Source organism: Podarcis liolepis (assembly GCF_965112155.1).
Source record: "Podarcis liolepis genome assembly, chromosome: 1".
Lineage (NCBI taxonomy): Eukaryota > Metazoa > Chordata > Lepidosauria > Squamata > Lacertidae > Podarcis > Podarcis liolepis.
This window is the reverse complement of record NC_139554.1, coordinates 23,519,535-23,536,904: the sequence shown is the minus strand read 5'-3', so window position 1 is coordinate 23,536,904 and position 17,370 is coordinate 23,519,535. Positions and strand designations below refer to the sequence as shown.

The 17,370-nt window shown below is 39.5% G+C and overlaps 1 protein-coding gene across 3 annotated transcripts in view; it reads right to left on the bottom strand.

Moving 5' to 3' along the window:
* TTC7B (tetratricopeptide repeat domain 7B) overlaps nucleotides 1-17,370 on the bottom strand; it is a 98,626-nt gene that overhangs the window by 35,838 nt on the left and 45,418 nt on the right. For all 3 annotated transcript variants that reach the window (XM_083501589.1, XM_083501587.1, XM_083501588.1), the window contains exons 8-16: nucleotides 17,287-17,350; nucleotides 16,049-16,186; nucleotides 11,242-11,325; nucleotides 10,143-10,247; nucleotides 9,023-9,140; nucleotides 8,804-8,861; nucleotides 6,749-6,821; nucleotides 5,080-5,240; nucleotides 1,006-1,122 (exon numbers count right to left, since the gene is read on the bottom strand). In XM_083501589.1, coding sequence (XP_083357715.1) covers nucleotides 1,006-1,122; nucleotides 5,080-5,240; nucleotides 6,749-6,821; nucleotides 8,804-8,861; nucleotides 9,023-9,140; nucleotides 10,143-10,247; nucleotides 11,242-11,325; nucleotides 16,049-16,186; nucleotides 17,287-17,350 — 918 coding nt within the window. The remainder of the gene's footprint in view (nucleotides 1-1,005; nucleotides 1,123-5,079; nucleotides 5,241-6,748; nucleotides 6,822-8,803; nucleotides 8,862-9,022; nucleotides 9,141-10,142; nucleotides 10,248-11,241; nucleotides 11,326-16,048; nucleotides 16,187-17,286; nucleotides 17,351-17,370) is intronic.

Here is a 17,370-nt window from a genome sequence, read left to right as displayed (position 1 = left end):
ACAGCTATTACATGCTGGCTTTTACAGATTTGAAAAGAGAAATGTGATATGCTGCATGGGGGACCTTGCTGATCTGATAGCATCATACAGGATGGAATATTACTCTGATATGCCTTGCTGTGGCATAACGTCATTGTATCTTTTCATTTACTTGACAGGAATGTAGCAGTAGGAAATTGTAAAGTACTACCAGGAAAAAAACAGCGTTTCTACTCTCAAGATTCTGATTTTGCTTTGCAAAGCAGAATGAATCCTCTCTTTTTACGGAAAGCAAATCAGAATTTCTGCTACTTGTACTGTACTGCAACCACTCTATAGAGTTTCACTCACTCAAGATTTTCATTTCTTCTTGGAGCAGATTGAGCATGCAGGGGGACGGGGAAAAGGGAAGGGGGAAATCAAAGAAAACCGTTGCCCTACAATCTCAACTAATGGAAGCCTCTGCCGAATCAAAGAGCCCTCTGTCAGCAGAATGCCACAACTGGATACAACCCAAACTTCATTTTTGTTTACTATCTTGAAGGTCACTCAAGTGGAACAGTTCGGATTCTTTCCAGTTAAATAAAGAAATCAAGCTGGTCCAATGCACATACGCCACACCCATAACAGAAAAGCAACTAACATGGTAAGCAAAAATATAGCCACACAAACCTCGCATGAAATATAAACTGGAGTATGATACTCCCCCCCCAAACAAGCTATGAGCAGAATTCACCTAACCATCCAGCAAAATCCCAGCACAAGGACTTCCCATTGTGCAACAAGGCTGCCCTGCCTTTTCTTCCTCCTGCTCTCCCATTGGTGGGGGGGGGAGGGGGAGAGAATAGCCAGAACACAAAACGGTGGGAGGATTGTTCCATCTGGCAAACTGCAATGCTTGCACAAACAGAATGACTGGAAGAGGGTGGTGTTGAATTCCAACCTTTATTTACATGCAAAGGATTCGCTCCGACCCCCTGCACACACAAACAGAATGCGTTCCATGTTGTTCTGTATTGTCCTTACCTGGGGTTAGTGAGATTGTAACAGGATTTCCAGATCTGCAACATGTGTTTACAAGTGAGAAGCGCTTCATCTGGGCCCCGGCAGAGTGATTCCAATTTGACTTTTGAAAACAGTAATCTGAGAAGGAGAAGAAATCAAACTGTAATTCAACAATAAAGGACGCTGAAAACATGAATGCAGCCCTGATGGGCAGAGCAAAGGCTATCTACTCCATCATCCCACTTCCTCCAGTGTCTGTCCCAGATGCCTGTGGAAAGCAGACAAGCAGCCTTGGTTCACGCCAAGTGATGCTAAGACTTAACAAGCCTAGTGGATCCTTTTTTTGTGAACTTCAGTGCTTTCACAATTACTCTAGGTTACCCACACGAAAGAGTTTCTTTGTAGGCAAGTCAATATGAAAAGGGTTCCCTAAAGATAAAAGGTTTTAGATCACAGAGGCAGACGCTCTCTTTGAAAACAGCAAACAAGCATCATTTTTCTTCTTCACAAAGTAACTCATGAAAGTGGACTCAAAAACCAAGCCAACATATACACTCTAACTTTGAAAGAACTCTAGTCAGCAGCCAAAACTAACCGATTTTCTATTAAGCTTTATGGCAACAAAAAAGGAGCCATTACAATGCTGAAGAAATTATACTTGAATAATGCAACGGTTTATTCTGCTTACCAGTTTGTTTTGCTAAAGGTTGCGTGCCTCTGAATTATATTGGAAGCAATTAGGAGGAGCGAAAACTAACTGTTATAGGGGAAGCAAGTGTATTAGAGGTGTACCGAATGAGAAATGTGTTAAGTCAACTAATCTGTCAATTCCATCCACCAAAATAGAACATTTTGAACTGGTTTGTAGGCGTAATTCTAAAAAAGGCAAGCAGCCCAGAAACACGAGGAGGGGATTTGTGAGGGTTTTGCAAGTTTTGCTTGGAAGTGCACAATTGCTTTAAGCAATGGACAAGAAAGTGCCTGTGGGATTGTGTCCAGTCAGCTGGTCTGATCAAGTTTTAATTATGCCGTGGTAAAATGTTTTCAGAATTTCACAGCTGTTTTCAAACACTGAGAGAGATTCTGCACTTGACCGTTGCATCACTCTTTTGAGTAGATTTAAATAGTGGTCCAGTCATGTACCACCCCTTAACCAAAACCCTCTCTATTAGAGGGTATCAATTCTACAGACTGTAGGCTCCAACGAAAACACCAATTTGTTTATCAAAAGTATGTATCAGCCTCCAGACGGCTGTTTGCAGAATACAGTCGTAGCTAAATATATATATAAGTTACTCATCCAGATCTAGGACTTAACATATTATATCCCACCTTTCATATGAGAACATAAAAATGTAATAAAATAATACACTCAAACAATAAAAACAAAATAATAAAAAGCAGAAGATAAAACAATCAACATTCAGTTTCATAAGTTCATGATGCAGCAGACTTTTGACAAACAATGGCACTAATTGTGGATAGTCAACAGCTTGTGAATTCAGTCGTAACAGCAAATCACTGTTACATTTGCAACATTGGCAGCCCCTTGCAAACCATAGTTTGTAAGCTGGCATAATACCTAATGACAGTTTTGCTTTACAAACCATGGTTTGGCATAATGGCTGACTGCACTTGCAGTTTGGGACTGATCCTGTAAGTCCCTTCTCTGTTGTTTCAACAAGCAACAAACAGTATAGAAACTGGCATGGTCCCCACATAGATTGCAGGTGTAGAAATGATGGCTTTTTATTTTATTTTATTTTTTAAAAAACCTTCTCAAAAGAAGCACTCTGAGAGACAAAGGCTATACTATTTTCTAATTTATTTGACATTATTTATGTGGCACCACATTATGATGACTTATTCTCTGGCTGGCTCACAAAATGAAACAGCTTTAAAAACAATTATAATACAGCATTAAACAACTCCAAACTAGGATCAAAACAAAGTAAAAAAGCAAAGAAGTGTGTCCTTTCACGTGTGTACTATCATTACAACGCCTTATGCTGGATTAAAGATTCTTACTACAAGTCAGTATTTCTATAGTCCAACAGTAGGATGGAATATTTACTGGGCTGGTTTTTGGTAATGGCTATGAGCAGGCAGAAACTCTCAGCACAAAAGTCAAATAAACAACTGGAACACAAACAGAATGACTTACATCTTTAGCATATGCGAAGAATCTGACCCTGTTTTTTTGAGAAATTTAATACTTGTAGAAGGAATTTCAGGCACAACTAAAAACCAGTTAATCTTAATGGCCCTATTTCAAAACAGTTATCTGCTTACACGAATAAGGAAAGGAGTAATATCAATGAGAACCAACAGTGATGCCATGTAAATGTGCCCCTGCTCTGCGGTAATAGCTTTAGTGAGAAATCTTCAGTGTCCTAAAAAATATTTGAAAGCTATGATGGAAAGCAAATCATTACCCATTCTTTTTAACAACTATTCCTTTGCTTGTTCATAGAGACTTGGAGCAATAAAAACTGAAGTAAATAAATGTATTAAGGATCTTTTTAAAACAACACAAGCAACATCTGACAGATGTCTACTTGAAGCAGAGTTTGTAGTTTGATATTTGTCCACCAGGAGACCATATTTTTCTGATGTTCATTAGTAATGATGACCATATTTTCTGATAGTCATTAGTAATGAAAGAAGAAAAAAAATTAATACAAGTTTAACCAAAGACAGAATGCCATGATAATACTAAGATGGAAAAACAATAATTTCACATTAGAGTGGTTTATTTTCCAATCTCAAAGCATCAAGCTGTTTCCCTTCTCTCTACCAATCTCTAGAGATGCTGCCACAGCCAAATGATATAGTGACTTTTTAAACCCAAGAATCGCATATGGCCACTAAATAACATGCAGTCCTATACTATGAAGAGGTTCAATGGTGTAAGGAGAAACAACAGATTGCAGTTGTCAGGTCTGAGCCCAGAGTCAATTCTGAGCCGGAGGCCAGCAGAGAAGGAGAATGAGCAGATTTGGGCTTTGAAAGCTAACAGTGTTTTGGGGTCTTGGCTGTCTCACATTGGAGATCTGATGCTGCCGTTGGGAGCGTTTATGCTGTGCTCCCACGTATGTTCAACCTGAATATCTGTAAATAAACCCAAATCTTATAAACTGCCATAGCCCATCATTAGCCAGTTCCCCACAAAAAAAAAGCAAGCTTATGTAAGTACTGCACCCTGATCCAGCAGGGCTCTTATGTTCTTATACTGGGGTTTCCTGGAGCTCTGCCTGTCATGAAATTCAGCCCTGAGAAGCAGAAACACAGATTTACACTTGGGGGGGGGCGGTGTTTCAATATTTACATTTATTTTAATAGTATTACACTACCACCAGGTAGAAATATAACACTTATTCCTAAGCACATACATTTTTCTGATAATCATTACAACACCCCTATAAGGCAGGCCAATACTACTACACACAGCAGATTACAGGGGTAGAGAATAAAGGTGGAAGAGAGCGGCTTGCTTAAAGCCATTAAATGAGCTCAAAACTGAGTTAATATTTGAACCAGGAACTTCTGACTCACAGATCATGTTCATAACCACTCTGATACACTACTTGTTTTTACAGAATGATAAGAACCAGTGACATTTTAAGCACATTGATGTGCACACGTCTGCTGAATGAGTGCTATTTGCCACTCAGCTGTTTTGTGATGTGGCTCTTTATTCTCATTTATTTATCATGATACATTGAGAAAAGCAGCAAGATAATCCACTCTATGGAACCCATCAACTTTGCAAAGGGAGGTCATGACGTTTCTTTCAAAAAAAGAAAAGGAGAGGACGAGAGCTTGTCATATTCATTTTGTGTATCATGTAAGGTCTGTGAATATTACTTTGCTGCAAAAGCTAACCAATACAACAAAAAAAAGAATTGAGGAAGCAGAATATCACATTGCTATTCACCAAGTTTGAAAGCTATAGCCTTCTGCAACATGGAAAAAGGGAGAAACGCAATGCACAAAATTTGCAAGGCCAAAAATGGCTCAGTCATTTCAAGGGTTTAAATTTTGTCTCATACTAAGCACGCATATGCATAGAAACTACCAAAAAACCCTACTCACATAAAGTTCTCTGGGTATTCGCTCAAGGCCATGTCAATGATATTCAGAGCATCGTGATAGTGTTTCTGAGCTGACAGCAAGAGGGCAAGGAGATGCAGAGAGTTAGCATCGTCTCCTTGAAGCTGAAGAGCTTGACGAACATATCCTAAAGCTTCTGGTATCTATTTGAAAGAAAAGTTGAAATGGGTTATTCTTATCACATACAGTATAATTCCCCTGCTTTTCGAGATTAGGAAGAAATGAGAATGGAAAGTGCCTCCACCAAGGAAATATTCACTGCTAGGGGGAAAACACAGACAGACAGACAGACAGACAGACAGACAGACAGACACACACACACACACACACACACACAGAACTGTTCACTAAAGTGTCAAGAGGCACTGATGATCTTGCCGTTCACTGGCAATGAAAAGTAGCCAAAGTATGTGACTCCGATTAGCTTCCTAAAATAAACTTTAACATTTTCCCTTTGCACTCAAAACGCAAAGCAACTTGGAACAAGCTTTGGTGTTTCAGGCATCAGAATTTTTGCAACTTAACAGATTTTCTTCTGACTAAACAAAATTCAGCTTTGTCGCATTTTATGTAACAAATTAAAACATCAAATACTCTTCAAGAAACAAGCATAATTATACAGGGGGACACCATTTTGGCTGGTGTTGATAGTCATCCAAAAATTTGTCCTCAGAACAAACCTCTGCTGTCCAAAAGGAGTAGTGTGGTTTTGTTTCTGATGAACATGGAGTGGTTCTAACTACACCACATGGTTGGGGATGAGTGAGGTCTCAAGAAAAACACTGCTGGAAACATCAGTGGTGCCCCTTGCTTCATTGCTACCACCACTGTAACTGTGGAACATACATCAGGCTTTAATACAGAGGTTTTGCGCAAAATCTCTTTAGCACTCATGCGTAAGACCTCAGTTATTTAAAGGAGCAAAGATATAGAAACACCTGGACACATATCCAGAATGGAATAAAATAATGGTGGGGGAAGGGGAGACAAGAAAAAAATCCCACCCATATAAAAATGCCAAGCTTTAGACACTGGTATGGACAGCAAGAAACAGAGCAGCCATGAATATCAATGGCTGAAAAATGAGAATGTGTGGAAGGTAACATGACAGATGCACACTCAGAAAAATCTGATATGAATGACCCATTTGCAATAGAAGGCCCCCATCTGGAAGCATCCTACAACTCTCTCAAGAGAATGAGAGGGGCTTTCCTTAAAATAGAAAGGCAGCAAGGGACTGGATTTCATGTTGGGATGGGGATGGGTCAGAGAAGAAGGCTGAGTAAAAATATCAAAGCCTTTGTGCTTCTGGACTCTGAAGGCTAGATGCATCCCAGAGATATCTCCAGTTCTTCTTAAACATCTCAGAATAAGAGCCTTGTTTTCAAGGTACGAAGGACCTGAAGCTGTTCTTTGCACTTCTTGGTGGACGAAGAAAGTGTTTGTTCCACTTCTTAGAAACAGGAAGATCAAGAATAAATATGAACATACAGATGATCATTAACTAATACAGCTATTATTTATACTTCCCTGATTATCCCCCTGTAGGCCTGTAGGGATTTTTTTGCTGACCCCCTCCCCCACCGGCATATGGATTCTGCTGAAAAATATGGGGGGGGGGGACCCAATAACGTGACAATTCAGAACTCACCTGTCGGGATATAGCAAACTGTAAAGCTAGATAAAATGCTGCCAGGTGATCAGTTGGAGACAAGATGTGAGCCCTGAAAAATAGTAAACGTATTTAGACCATCAAGTCACTTTAGATGTCCAGGTTTACCTTTGTATTTGTCAATTTGTACTGCTGATAACTGATCTACCAGCGGAATTTTGTTCCTGAGCAGGAAGCTAACTCTGCTCCTCAGCCTTCCTAGCACCCCCATCTTAAACCAAACATTACAGCCATCAGCCTTATTATTAACAGTACAGTTCATGTGAGGAGCTCTGCTTTTATTTATTCCATAGTTTTGCATGTGGTGGGTGTTAAAAACAAAAAAGGACCAAACTGACAGGGTGTAAGGCTGGAGAGGCAAAGGTGAACTAGAAGAAAGAGAGTCCTCATATTTCTCATGACTCTCCACTGGGTCTTCTACCACAGCTTTGCAAAGTAAGTCTCTAGTTCAGAGTGGGGAATCTGTGGCCTGCAGATGTTGGAATATTTGAATACATGCATAAATGCAAAATCAAATATTTGGAACATCTGGGGAAGATGGGAGATGAAGGCACTTTCACATATTTTCCAGGGACCGTATTTCAAGGTTTTCATTGTCAAGTGCTCACGAGCAAAATATGCAGTGAAGTAATAATATTCTTGAAGTAGGAAGAATAGCTTCTGCTCTGAGGTTAAGGGACAGGGGACCTTTAACATTTTATTCTATTTTTAAGAAGTGAATTAAAAAACTGATAAATAGGCAGCTCATTGAATTAATAATGGGATACAGAGATTTTATCTTGTAGGTTACTGTTTCAAAAATCCAGTTAAAGCTAGGACTGACTTAAAGTTGTTACCATCTGGCAGCTGCCCACTGATCTATATGACACCCATCAATTTCAGACCTCTGTAAATAGCCCAGAAATAATCCAGACTTAATACTGCTTGCACAAATGCCTGCTATGGTACAAGAGATGACAGAGGTGATGCCATCTGTAGCAAGAAAGTGTATATGATAGCTAAATCCATATTTTCCACTGCTGGAGGGTCATGAATAGAGTCAGAAAGGAATTTCTCCAGAAGCCTTCTAACTCAGAACAATTTTTTTTCCATTAAAAAGCATGTTCACCCTGTCCTGTAGCAAACATTACAGCCTAGTCCTTATGCCTTAATTTCAGCTGTGCTTTACTAAACAATTAAAACATCCGAAAGAACAATTAAAAGAATTAGATCAGAAAGTTCAAGTTCTATCAGATGTGGGGCCTCTATTTACATAAAAATGTAAATTTATTTATTTATTAAGGGGACGAATCAGTCAATCACTATATTGCTTGAGGTACAAATTAAATTTAGAGACGGCTCACAATCATGTTACTATCGAATGGATCTGCCCTAATTCTCTGCTCATGCAACTATTCTGCCTGTGTACATAAGTTAAGGAGCTAGAAGTTGTGATTGAAGATAATATGTCTCTAGGAAGCTAATAGAGAACCAATAACGCTTAAGTTATTAAAACACGATTGAAGAAATATACTATTTTCATCCTTCTGCTTTATGAGAATTCCTGAGCCACATTACAAGTCACAGTGAAGACATTGCATTTGCTCATAACCTCTTAGAATAAGAGGGTTTAAGTCCCTGAATGAACAATAAATTCTTTAAACCAATCTAATAAAACAACATCAATATCATATACAGTATATTCTGTCAATTTTGGGAATGCTATTCAGAGCTACATTTTCTTCTTCTGGAACGAAATGTGTATTCAGACAAAGAGTCATTCTTTAAACAGATGTTGCGCAAACATTATTCTCTACGAGCTGATAACAAAAATATCTTTAATAATGAAATCAGAGGAAATCCAGTCTGATTCCAAAGGATTTGCCAGCACTACTTGATGAAGCAAATGTTAACGCAATATGTTCTGTACTCATGCACGCAGACTCCCAGAGGTAAAATCCACATTACATAATCATTTATAAATATCTCTTTTAAAAATACACATAAGGTTTTTTCATTATCTACAGCTGAATGAAAAGATTAACACCCACTCACCTTTGAAATGCAAGAAGAGCCTTTCGCTGCAGGACCTCTTGTATCCCTCGCAAAGAAGCTAAAAACAGGATTTAATTAGTCATATTAAGCAGAGGCTTCAGACCAAGCATTTTTTAAAAATAAAAAAAATGGACATACAATGAATCCTTTTGACTGTTTGACATATTTCTAAATGCTCTATGTTGTTGACACTTTACCCTTATAAACTGATATACTTACCATCTGTAGCCTGTAAGCTGTAAGTCAGTCCCAGGGCTAAGAAACCTTTCGCTTTGAATTCTGATGTTTTGTCACCCATATCAACCACCATTCTGGCAAACCGTTCTGCTTCTTCTAACTAAAAACAAAAGCACAGATTTATACAAGACTAGTTAATAGACAGAACTGTGTTCACTCCCAATGGTCACTATCTATTTCAAATGGGGTCTGCTTAAATGTTAGATTAATTGGACTGCCATCCTCAGTGATGAATTAAGTATAGAACAAGTATAGAACAGGGTATTTATAGAAGGCTGCCAGGGTGTTTTTCTCTCCCGACTTTATCAATCAGTTTTGGTCCAGAATCTCCAAGTTGGAAATGCTTGCATCCACCTTAATGGGGAGGTGGGTCAGAGTATGCATCATGTAAAAGTGGCCTTTAAGAAAGAAAATCTAGCTGACTATGCACAGAGGGATGGGGTCCTACCTTGTGAACAATAAACCAACTATGAAACAATTTTGAAAACTGCTACTTTTTTTGGAGATTATTCTCATATGGTTGGTTAATTGTGGATGATCTGTAACAGTGTGCTTGGTGTGGCATGCATTTTTTAAAAAAACTGATACATTTTTATTAATCTTTTGAGCAATCAGATCACAACCTTTGCCTGGGCAACACAGAATGATAGGGTTATCTAATCCAACCAACATGCTGCTTCCCAACTTGCGCACCCCAGTTCTTGAGAGTATTCATGTATTCCAAAGAGTCGCACATGCACCATAATTGCAAGTCAATTTACAGCTTTTATCAACACATATATTTTAGCAACTCCAATGCTACCTGCAATTAGCAACCCGTTTCCAATCTGAACCAAGTTTACCCATCTTGACACTCAGCTCAGGGTGCTCAAAAATTCTAAAATTATCGTGGCAGTGGTTGGGGATCTCAACACTCTTTTGAAAGTATATTCTTTTCAATCTGATATATTCTTGGAATTTTGATATTTTGACCTGGCAGAAGGAATCACATTTCCGTTGAATATAAATCATACTGGATCAAAAGGAGCAAAGCAACGGCATGTGTGCATATTTCTTTAAATACCCATTTTTCTTGACTCAAGAGAACTAATAAACTACTTACCCAATGAAGGGATCCCATACATAATTTGGCAGCAAGAAGTGGGATTGTGGCATCGTCCGGTTTCAACCGTATACACTCTTTCAAGACCTTCACAGCTCGAGCAGACTGTACAAAAACATGTCTCGGGATAAGACAACCAGGGTAGTGGAATATAGTAAGAATTTTGCATTTTGCCATTTAAGCCCCTTCCAAGCTGTAACAAAAGAATTCTAAACAAATTTCAAATAAAAGGCATTAGTTTAATTCCATGATAGGATCAATACCCACAAATCTGATTGTGAGTATCTTTCTTTTTAGAGAATGGAACAGGTATTGCCTCCTGTGCAACATAGCCAGGCTATCAAACATGGTGGGTCACAGGCTACATGTCTAATTTCCAAGCCGCAGATAAGCCAGAAAGTTGTATTTAAGAGATGGAGGAACACTGCCACACTGGATTAAAATAAAATAGTCTGGTTTTTTAAAAAATATTATTTAATAATATTACCAAATATTAGCAAGAATATTAGCAAGAACTACCACCAAATATCTCCCCTTTATGGCTGTTTTCCCCCCAGCACAACTTATGTTCCATTTTTCTCCCATTTATGAGTGAAGAGGCTGCTCTAAAGAAAAGGGAATGGAGGGGAGGGAATAGTTCAAAACCAGGGAACCAACGAATGCCATTTCATATTTCTATCCATCTAGTTATCAACCTTTTTTCTCAATTAAAAAAAATAGGGCAGAATTTCTGAATAATACATTGGACAGAGACAGTGACTGAAAACACACCTCCTGCAGGGATTAATTTTAGCAGATTATTGCTAAAAAGTTTCAAGTCACTTGAAATAAACAAAAAAAAATTGAATTCAACCTCTTTCAGCAGAATGCTAAGCTTAACATTGAGCATATGAAAGTGCTTGCCTTACTGAAATCATATTCAGTCTTGCACAAAGACAGTAAACGTGACTTAAAGTTCTTTGGTGTTAAATGGAGTTAAAGCTACAATCCTGCACCCAAGTACAACCCCCTAAAACACCACCGGTTTAGCATGTGCGGGATTGCAGCCCATATTATAAGCAGCAGACCTCAATAAAACAAAATCTGCAAAGAGACCTACTTTTCCTGCTGCCATTAAGGACAGTGCAAACTGATACCAAAGATGGAATTCTTCAAATGCAAATTTCATTGCTCTTTCCAAGCACTAAAACAAGAAGAAACAACACCCAGTTTCAGTTAAAGTGATAGCATGCATCTTTCCAGGAAGCCTGGAAATAAATAAAAGTTATAAGGCACTTGGCTTTTTGCAAGTGCTATATAAATGAGCAACAATTAAACAAACCTCTCAATAAAATAAAATTGCAATAAAAGTAATATTGCCGAATGCAAAAAACTAAGGGCTACTTTTACATTTTTATGACTCATGAAGTGCACATTGCTGCATTAACCCAAAGAAGGCAAATTTATTACAATTGTAACTTGGGATTTCCTTTTTTTCACGTTTTCTGCTAACCTATTTTTTTCTCCACAGCACAATATGAACCCATCTCTCAGGTCTCCTTCCACAAGGTATTGGGCTTTCTTTACATACCAAAGAAATAACTGAATAACTTCAAGCCATGGCTTAATATTCTGGCTTGTTTGTAAACCATAGGTCTCTAGGGTTGCACGTAACGGTTCAGCCACTTGTGTGCTGGAAGGAACAAACCAGAAGGGTGTCTTCATGTGGATGCACATAAGCCATGAAGGAAGTTTTGTGCATGGCTAGATCACTGCTTTTTCTTTCTGTGGGTTCTACTTTCTCAGTGCACAGAGATGAAATCTTAGCCAATCGCTAAAAATGGAAAGCGTAATGCTGGTGGTCAACAAAAGAGGTTTAAAGACTGCCTCGAGGCAAATCTAAAAAAACGTAGTATAAACACTGACAACTGGGAAACACTGGCCTGCGAGCGCTCCAGCCTTTACCAAAGGCTTTGAAGACACTTGAACTCAGGACGCAAGGGAGAAACGTGCTAGGAGGAAGGCACGCTTGGCAAATCCACACACTGATCAACTCCTGCCCAGAAACCAATGACCCCACTGTGGAAGGATGTGTGGATCCAGAATTGGCCTCCACAGTCACTTATGGGCCCATTGTTAAAACCGTGTTTATGGAAGACAATCTTACTCGGCTACGAGTGATTGCCAAAGAAGAAAGATATAAGTCAATGTGCAAGAGAGAGAATGTGATGCGTGAGAATGCAATGTGTGCAAGAATGGGGTGCGTGTTTCTTGTGCCCCCACCTACTCTGGACATGTGGCCCCTAAGCAGTTTCTTCCAAGGGTATTTGGCCCTAGCATTGGAGATAGAAAATGGATGGGTTGGGCATACTGCAGATCTCTTGCCTGGGGCCCACAAAATATGGAGTGAAACCTGCTTTCTGCTGTTATTACTTTTATTTTTATTATTACTATTACACTTATTATCCACCCTTCCCCAGCAGCTCCCAGGAGGGGCTACAACCATTTAAAACAGTAAACACAAATTGCAGCCCTAGGAATAAGGCAGGTCCTGAATGCACATGTATCAGGTGTCAGAGGCAATGAGTCTTCTGCACTCCCCAAAAGCTGTACAGTGGTACCTCGGGTTAAGTACTTAATTCGTTCCGGAGGTCCGTTCTTAACCTGAAACTGTACTTAACCTGAAGTACCACTTTAGCTAATGGGGCCTCCCGCTGCATTGCCGGAGCCCGATTTCTGTTCTTATCCTGAAGCAAATTTCTTAACCTGAAGCACTATTTCTGGGTAAGCGGAGTGTGTAACCTGAACCGTATGTAACCTGAAGCGTATGCAACCCGAGGTATCACTGTATAGGGAAAGTAAAATACACATCTCTGTGGGGAGGGAATTCCACAACAGAAGATGTCACAGAAAATGTCTTCTTCCAGACTGCCACTCCCCCCCCAGCTTCTGAGAGTAGAACAACAACCAAGAGACCCCTTCAGCTGCTCTTAACTCTCAAGAGGGTCTGTGGGGAAGGAGGTAGACTGGTTTGAAGGCTTTAAACAATATACTACTCATGCCTCTCCTTCCTCTTCCCTCTTTTTGGGGGGTGATTCTGTAAAATTACAGTGGTACCTCGGGTTAAGAACTTAATTTGTTCTGGAGGTCTGTTCTTAACCTGAAACTGTTCTTAACCTGAGGTACCACCTTAGCTAATGGGGCCTCCCGCTGCCGCCGCACGATTTATATTGTCATCCTGAAGCAAAGTTCTTAACCTGAGGTATTATTTCTGGGTTAGTGGAGTCTGTAACCTGAGGTACCACTGTATGTGCAACTTAGCTTCTCTTTATCAAAGAATGCAAATCCTCCCTTCTTTTGAAAATTTCACATTTAAAGTACAGTAGTACCTTCAGTTACAAACGCCTCAGGTTACAAACGCTTCAGGTTACAAACTCTGCTAACCTGGAAGAGTTACCACAAGTTGAGAACTTTGCCCCGGGATGAGAACGGAAATTGTGCGTCGGTAGCGCAGCGGCAGCAAGAGGCCCCATTAGTGAAAGCACGCCTCTACTTAAGAACAGTCTCAGGTTAAGAACGGACCTCCGGAATGAATTAACTTCGTAACTAGAGGTACCACTGTAAACCCAAACTTAATTTTCCCAAGTGGAACATATTGTTCATAGCATTGGGAGGATCCTCTCTCGTGTCTCTTCTTCCCTCCCTCTCTTTCCCCCTTAACTCCTAGCATATTCCTTAAGCCACTTCATAAAAACTCTTCAAGCTGAGAGTGATGCAGCTGGGGGGCGGGGGGGGGAGCCTCTCTCAAACACTTTAGGTCACAAAGTCCACAGCTTCTGAAATCTCTGATTTATTCCAGTTCAAAAGCTCTACTGATCAAGACAACGGAATCAATAGAACACAGATCAGGAGGACAAAGCACAAGCTGGCTTTATCTGTGTCCGTAAAAAGAGTAAGGTAAAAGGAAAAAGTCAAGGGAAGTGTAACAATAAAGTTCCAAAGTAGGTTCAAGGTTACAGATACGACCTTTCAAAGCAACAGTGCATGATCCAAATGGGGAAAGTGAGAAATGTAGGTCATCTCTTTGCAAAAAGGAAACCAGCTACTGTAACCACCATGGTGATCTCCTGGCAAGTATACTCTGAATATTTTCATGCAAAGTTTTGCTTGAGTTGCTCAGTTCCTCACAGCTGCACGCATCAGTCCAATTTCTGCATCTACTTGCTGTGAACCATTGATTTGTTTTTAAATGGCAAGATTAAAGTATTTCCCCTCGCAAGTATTTTCCCTATATTGTTTTTCACAATACAGTGGTACCTCGGGTTACATACGCTTCAGGTTTAATAATAATAATAATAATAATAATAATAATAATAATAATAATAATACTTAATTATTTATACCCCGCCCATCCGGCTGGGCTTCCCCAGCCACTCTGGGCGGCTTCCAAAAGAATATTAAAATACTATAATACATCAAACATTAAAAGCTTCCCGAAACATACGCTTCAGGTTACAGACTCTGCTAACCCAGAAATAGTGTTTCGGGTTAAGCACTTTGCTTCAGGATGAGAACAGAAATCGTGCTCCGGCGGCACGGCAGCAGCAGGAGGCCCCATTAGCTAAAGTGGTGCTTCAGATTAAGAACAGTTTCAGGTTAAGGACGGAACTCTGGAACGAATTAAGTACTTAACCCGACGTACCACTGTATAGAACTTAAAGTTAAAATATTTGATTCACCAACACTCAGCCATAATAACAAAACAACAACAACAACAAAAGCCAAGCTAAAGTAGTGAACTGGGACCATTCAAACTTTCTGACCTGATACAGTCATTTCCCCACATCTTCATCTTCTAGGTAGGCCATTTATTATGTAGTCACAGAGAGAAGTTCTAGCATGAGTAACAGTACTATGTTTTTACACAGTTGTTAGTAATAGCATCCCTGATGTGTGTACAGCATACCATTTTCCTCCCTTGGTTTGAGAATTCAGGGGAGTTAAATAATTTTCAATTGGTCTATATATATTTTGGAATATCTATTCATACACACACACTTAACTTGGCTTTTTAAATAAAAGTCGATAAATTTTAATTTATTTTTAACAAATGCTAACTTAAAAGTTACTTCAAATACCCCAAAACAATTCTATACATGTCTATTCTGAGGCAACTCTCAGGTAAGCTTGTGTAGCATTGTAACCTTAGAAAATAACAGGACTCTGCATGTGTATGATTTTTTTCTTAAAACAAAACAAAAACACCCTAAGAATTCATTCACAATATTGTTTTTATCACAGAATCTAGTTATAAGAAGGCAATGAAAGCATTCAAGTTGGTTTTGCCTAATGTGATGGCGACGTTTTCTTCAACCAGGCTTTGAATCACTCTCATAAAATAAAGGTTGGACATACAATGACTCATTTTGGCAGCAAGGAATCAGAAAAGCCTATCAAGGTAAAATGGTTTCAAAATCTCAACTTTCAACTCACATTACTTTTATAATGTGCAGAAACTTCATTGAGGTATACATGTTGACACTAGCCAGAAAGAGAATTCAACTAACAATCTATGGGGAAAGCCAGAATGTAAGATACCTAGGTTCAAAACCATTTAAGCATTTAAAGATAAAATTCAGCAGTTTGAACTCAAAAGCCATTGGAGTTGGCTCAATATTAGTAGTAAAGGGTCTTTAAAAATTGGCTTCCGTTAAGCTGTAGCTGCTAGACAAAAGCATTCCTGTTACATACAAAAAAAGATAGTACTTGTATTATATCCACCAAAGTCAACATTCAGCTGAATGATACACAGATTGTGCCATGCTATGCTGAATTGGCGTGTTAACTTTCCATATGCTCTCAACCCAGAATGTCGCCTAGGTTGAACCTCTGGGCCTTGGATTCATTGGTCAGCTGTCACAGCTTACCTCTGATAACATTTCATATTGACCTCTTCTTCCCAAAGCAATGGTAAGCAAGTCATAGACTACAGACGCACTTTGCAAACTGATGATGCGATCATTTTTATGTTCTGGTATTCTGCTCAGCACAGCATCGCGATTAGCCTGGATAGCAAGACCAAAAACGAGAAGAGAGGATCAGTGAAGCAAAAACATAAAACCCAAGTCCCATGCTTGGGGTTCTCCGAAATGGAATAGCAAATTCAAACTTTCGTTGCTGTGGATGAAGGAACTGCATTTCTCAAGGGATGCTGCATCACAACTACCATAATACCTGAGATGCAAAATACCTGAGATGTTTAAAAAAATTAAAAGACGCTGAACAACCTCTCTCCACCAGAAGAACAGTGCATATGGCATTTGTTTATTCACCTGGTGGATGCATTAAACAATAAAGATGAATTGCTCTAAATGTATTCCTCTGTAGGGTTTTAGATATAAATTAGTAGATAATTTACTTTTATATCCGACTAGGGGAGAAAATCACCATGTCCTTTACTTTTCAACACGACTTCACACTCATAGTTGTCTGGCTTTTTTTAAAGACGCTGATGATGCCCAATGAGAGCCAGTGTGGTGTAGTGGTTAAGAGCGGTAGTCACGTAATCTGGGTAACCGGGTTCGCGTCTCCGCTCCTCCACATGCAGCTGCTGGGTGACCTTGGGCCAGTCATACTTCTTTGAAGTCTCTCAGCCCCACTCACCTCACAGAGTGTTTGTTGTGGGGGAGGAAGGGAAAGGAGATTGTTAGCCGCTTTGAGACTCCTGAAGGGGAGTGAAAGGCGGGATATCAAATCCAAACTCTTCTTCTTCTTCAATGGTTCGAGTCAATAAAAATAAGTGAATCAAGGTAATCAGTCACCAGGGTAGGTTTTCAAAGTGGCCGATAAGGAGCACTCTGCTTTTAGAAGCTTAACTACTCATATATTGCCTTGATAGATCAAGAGTATAATTCCCCTTGAACAAAACTGACATTTCCTTTCAGCCCTGGAACTTCTGGCAGCTCAAAAACATACACAGTTGCAGACACCCATAATGGCAATGCCAGCAGCAGTACGGATCCTACAGAGTGCCTGAAGTATGGTACAGCATATGCTCGTCTTCAAAATGGAGTAAATCATGGTGCGAAAAGGTTGACTAAGGTTAATAATGCAACAGCAGGAATGTAAATGAGGGTTCCTTCATAAAGAAAAATGGCTCACTTACCATAGATTCACTAATCAGCAGCAGCAAGAGTGCTTCTTCAGTGTTCTCTTGAGGACAGAAAATGCTGTTAAAAATTGAGTATTC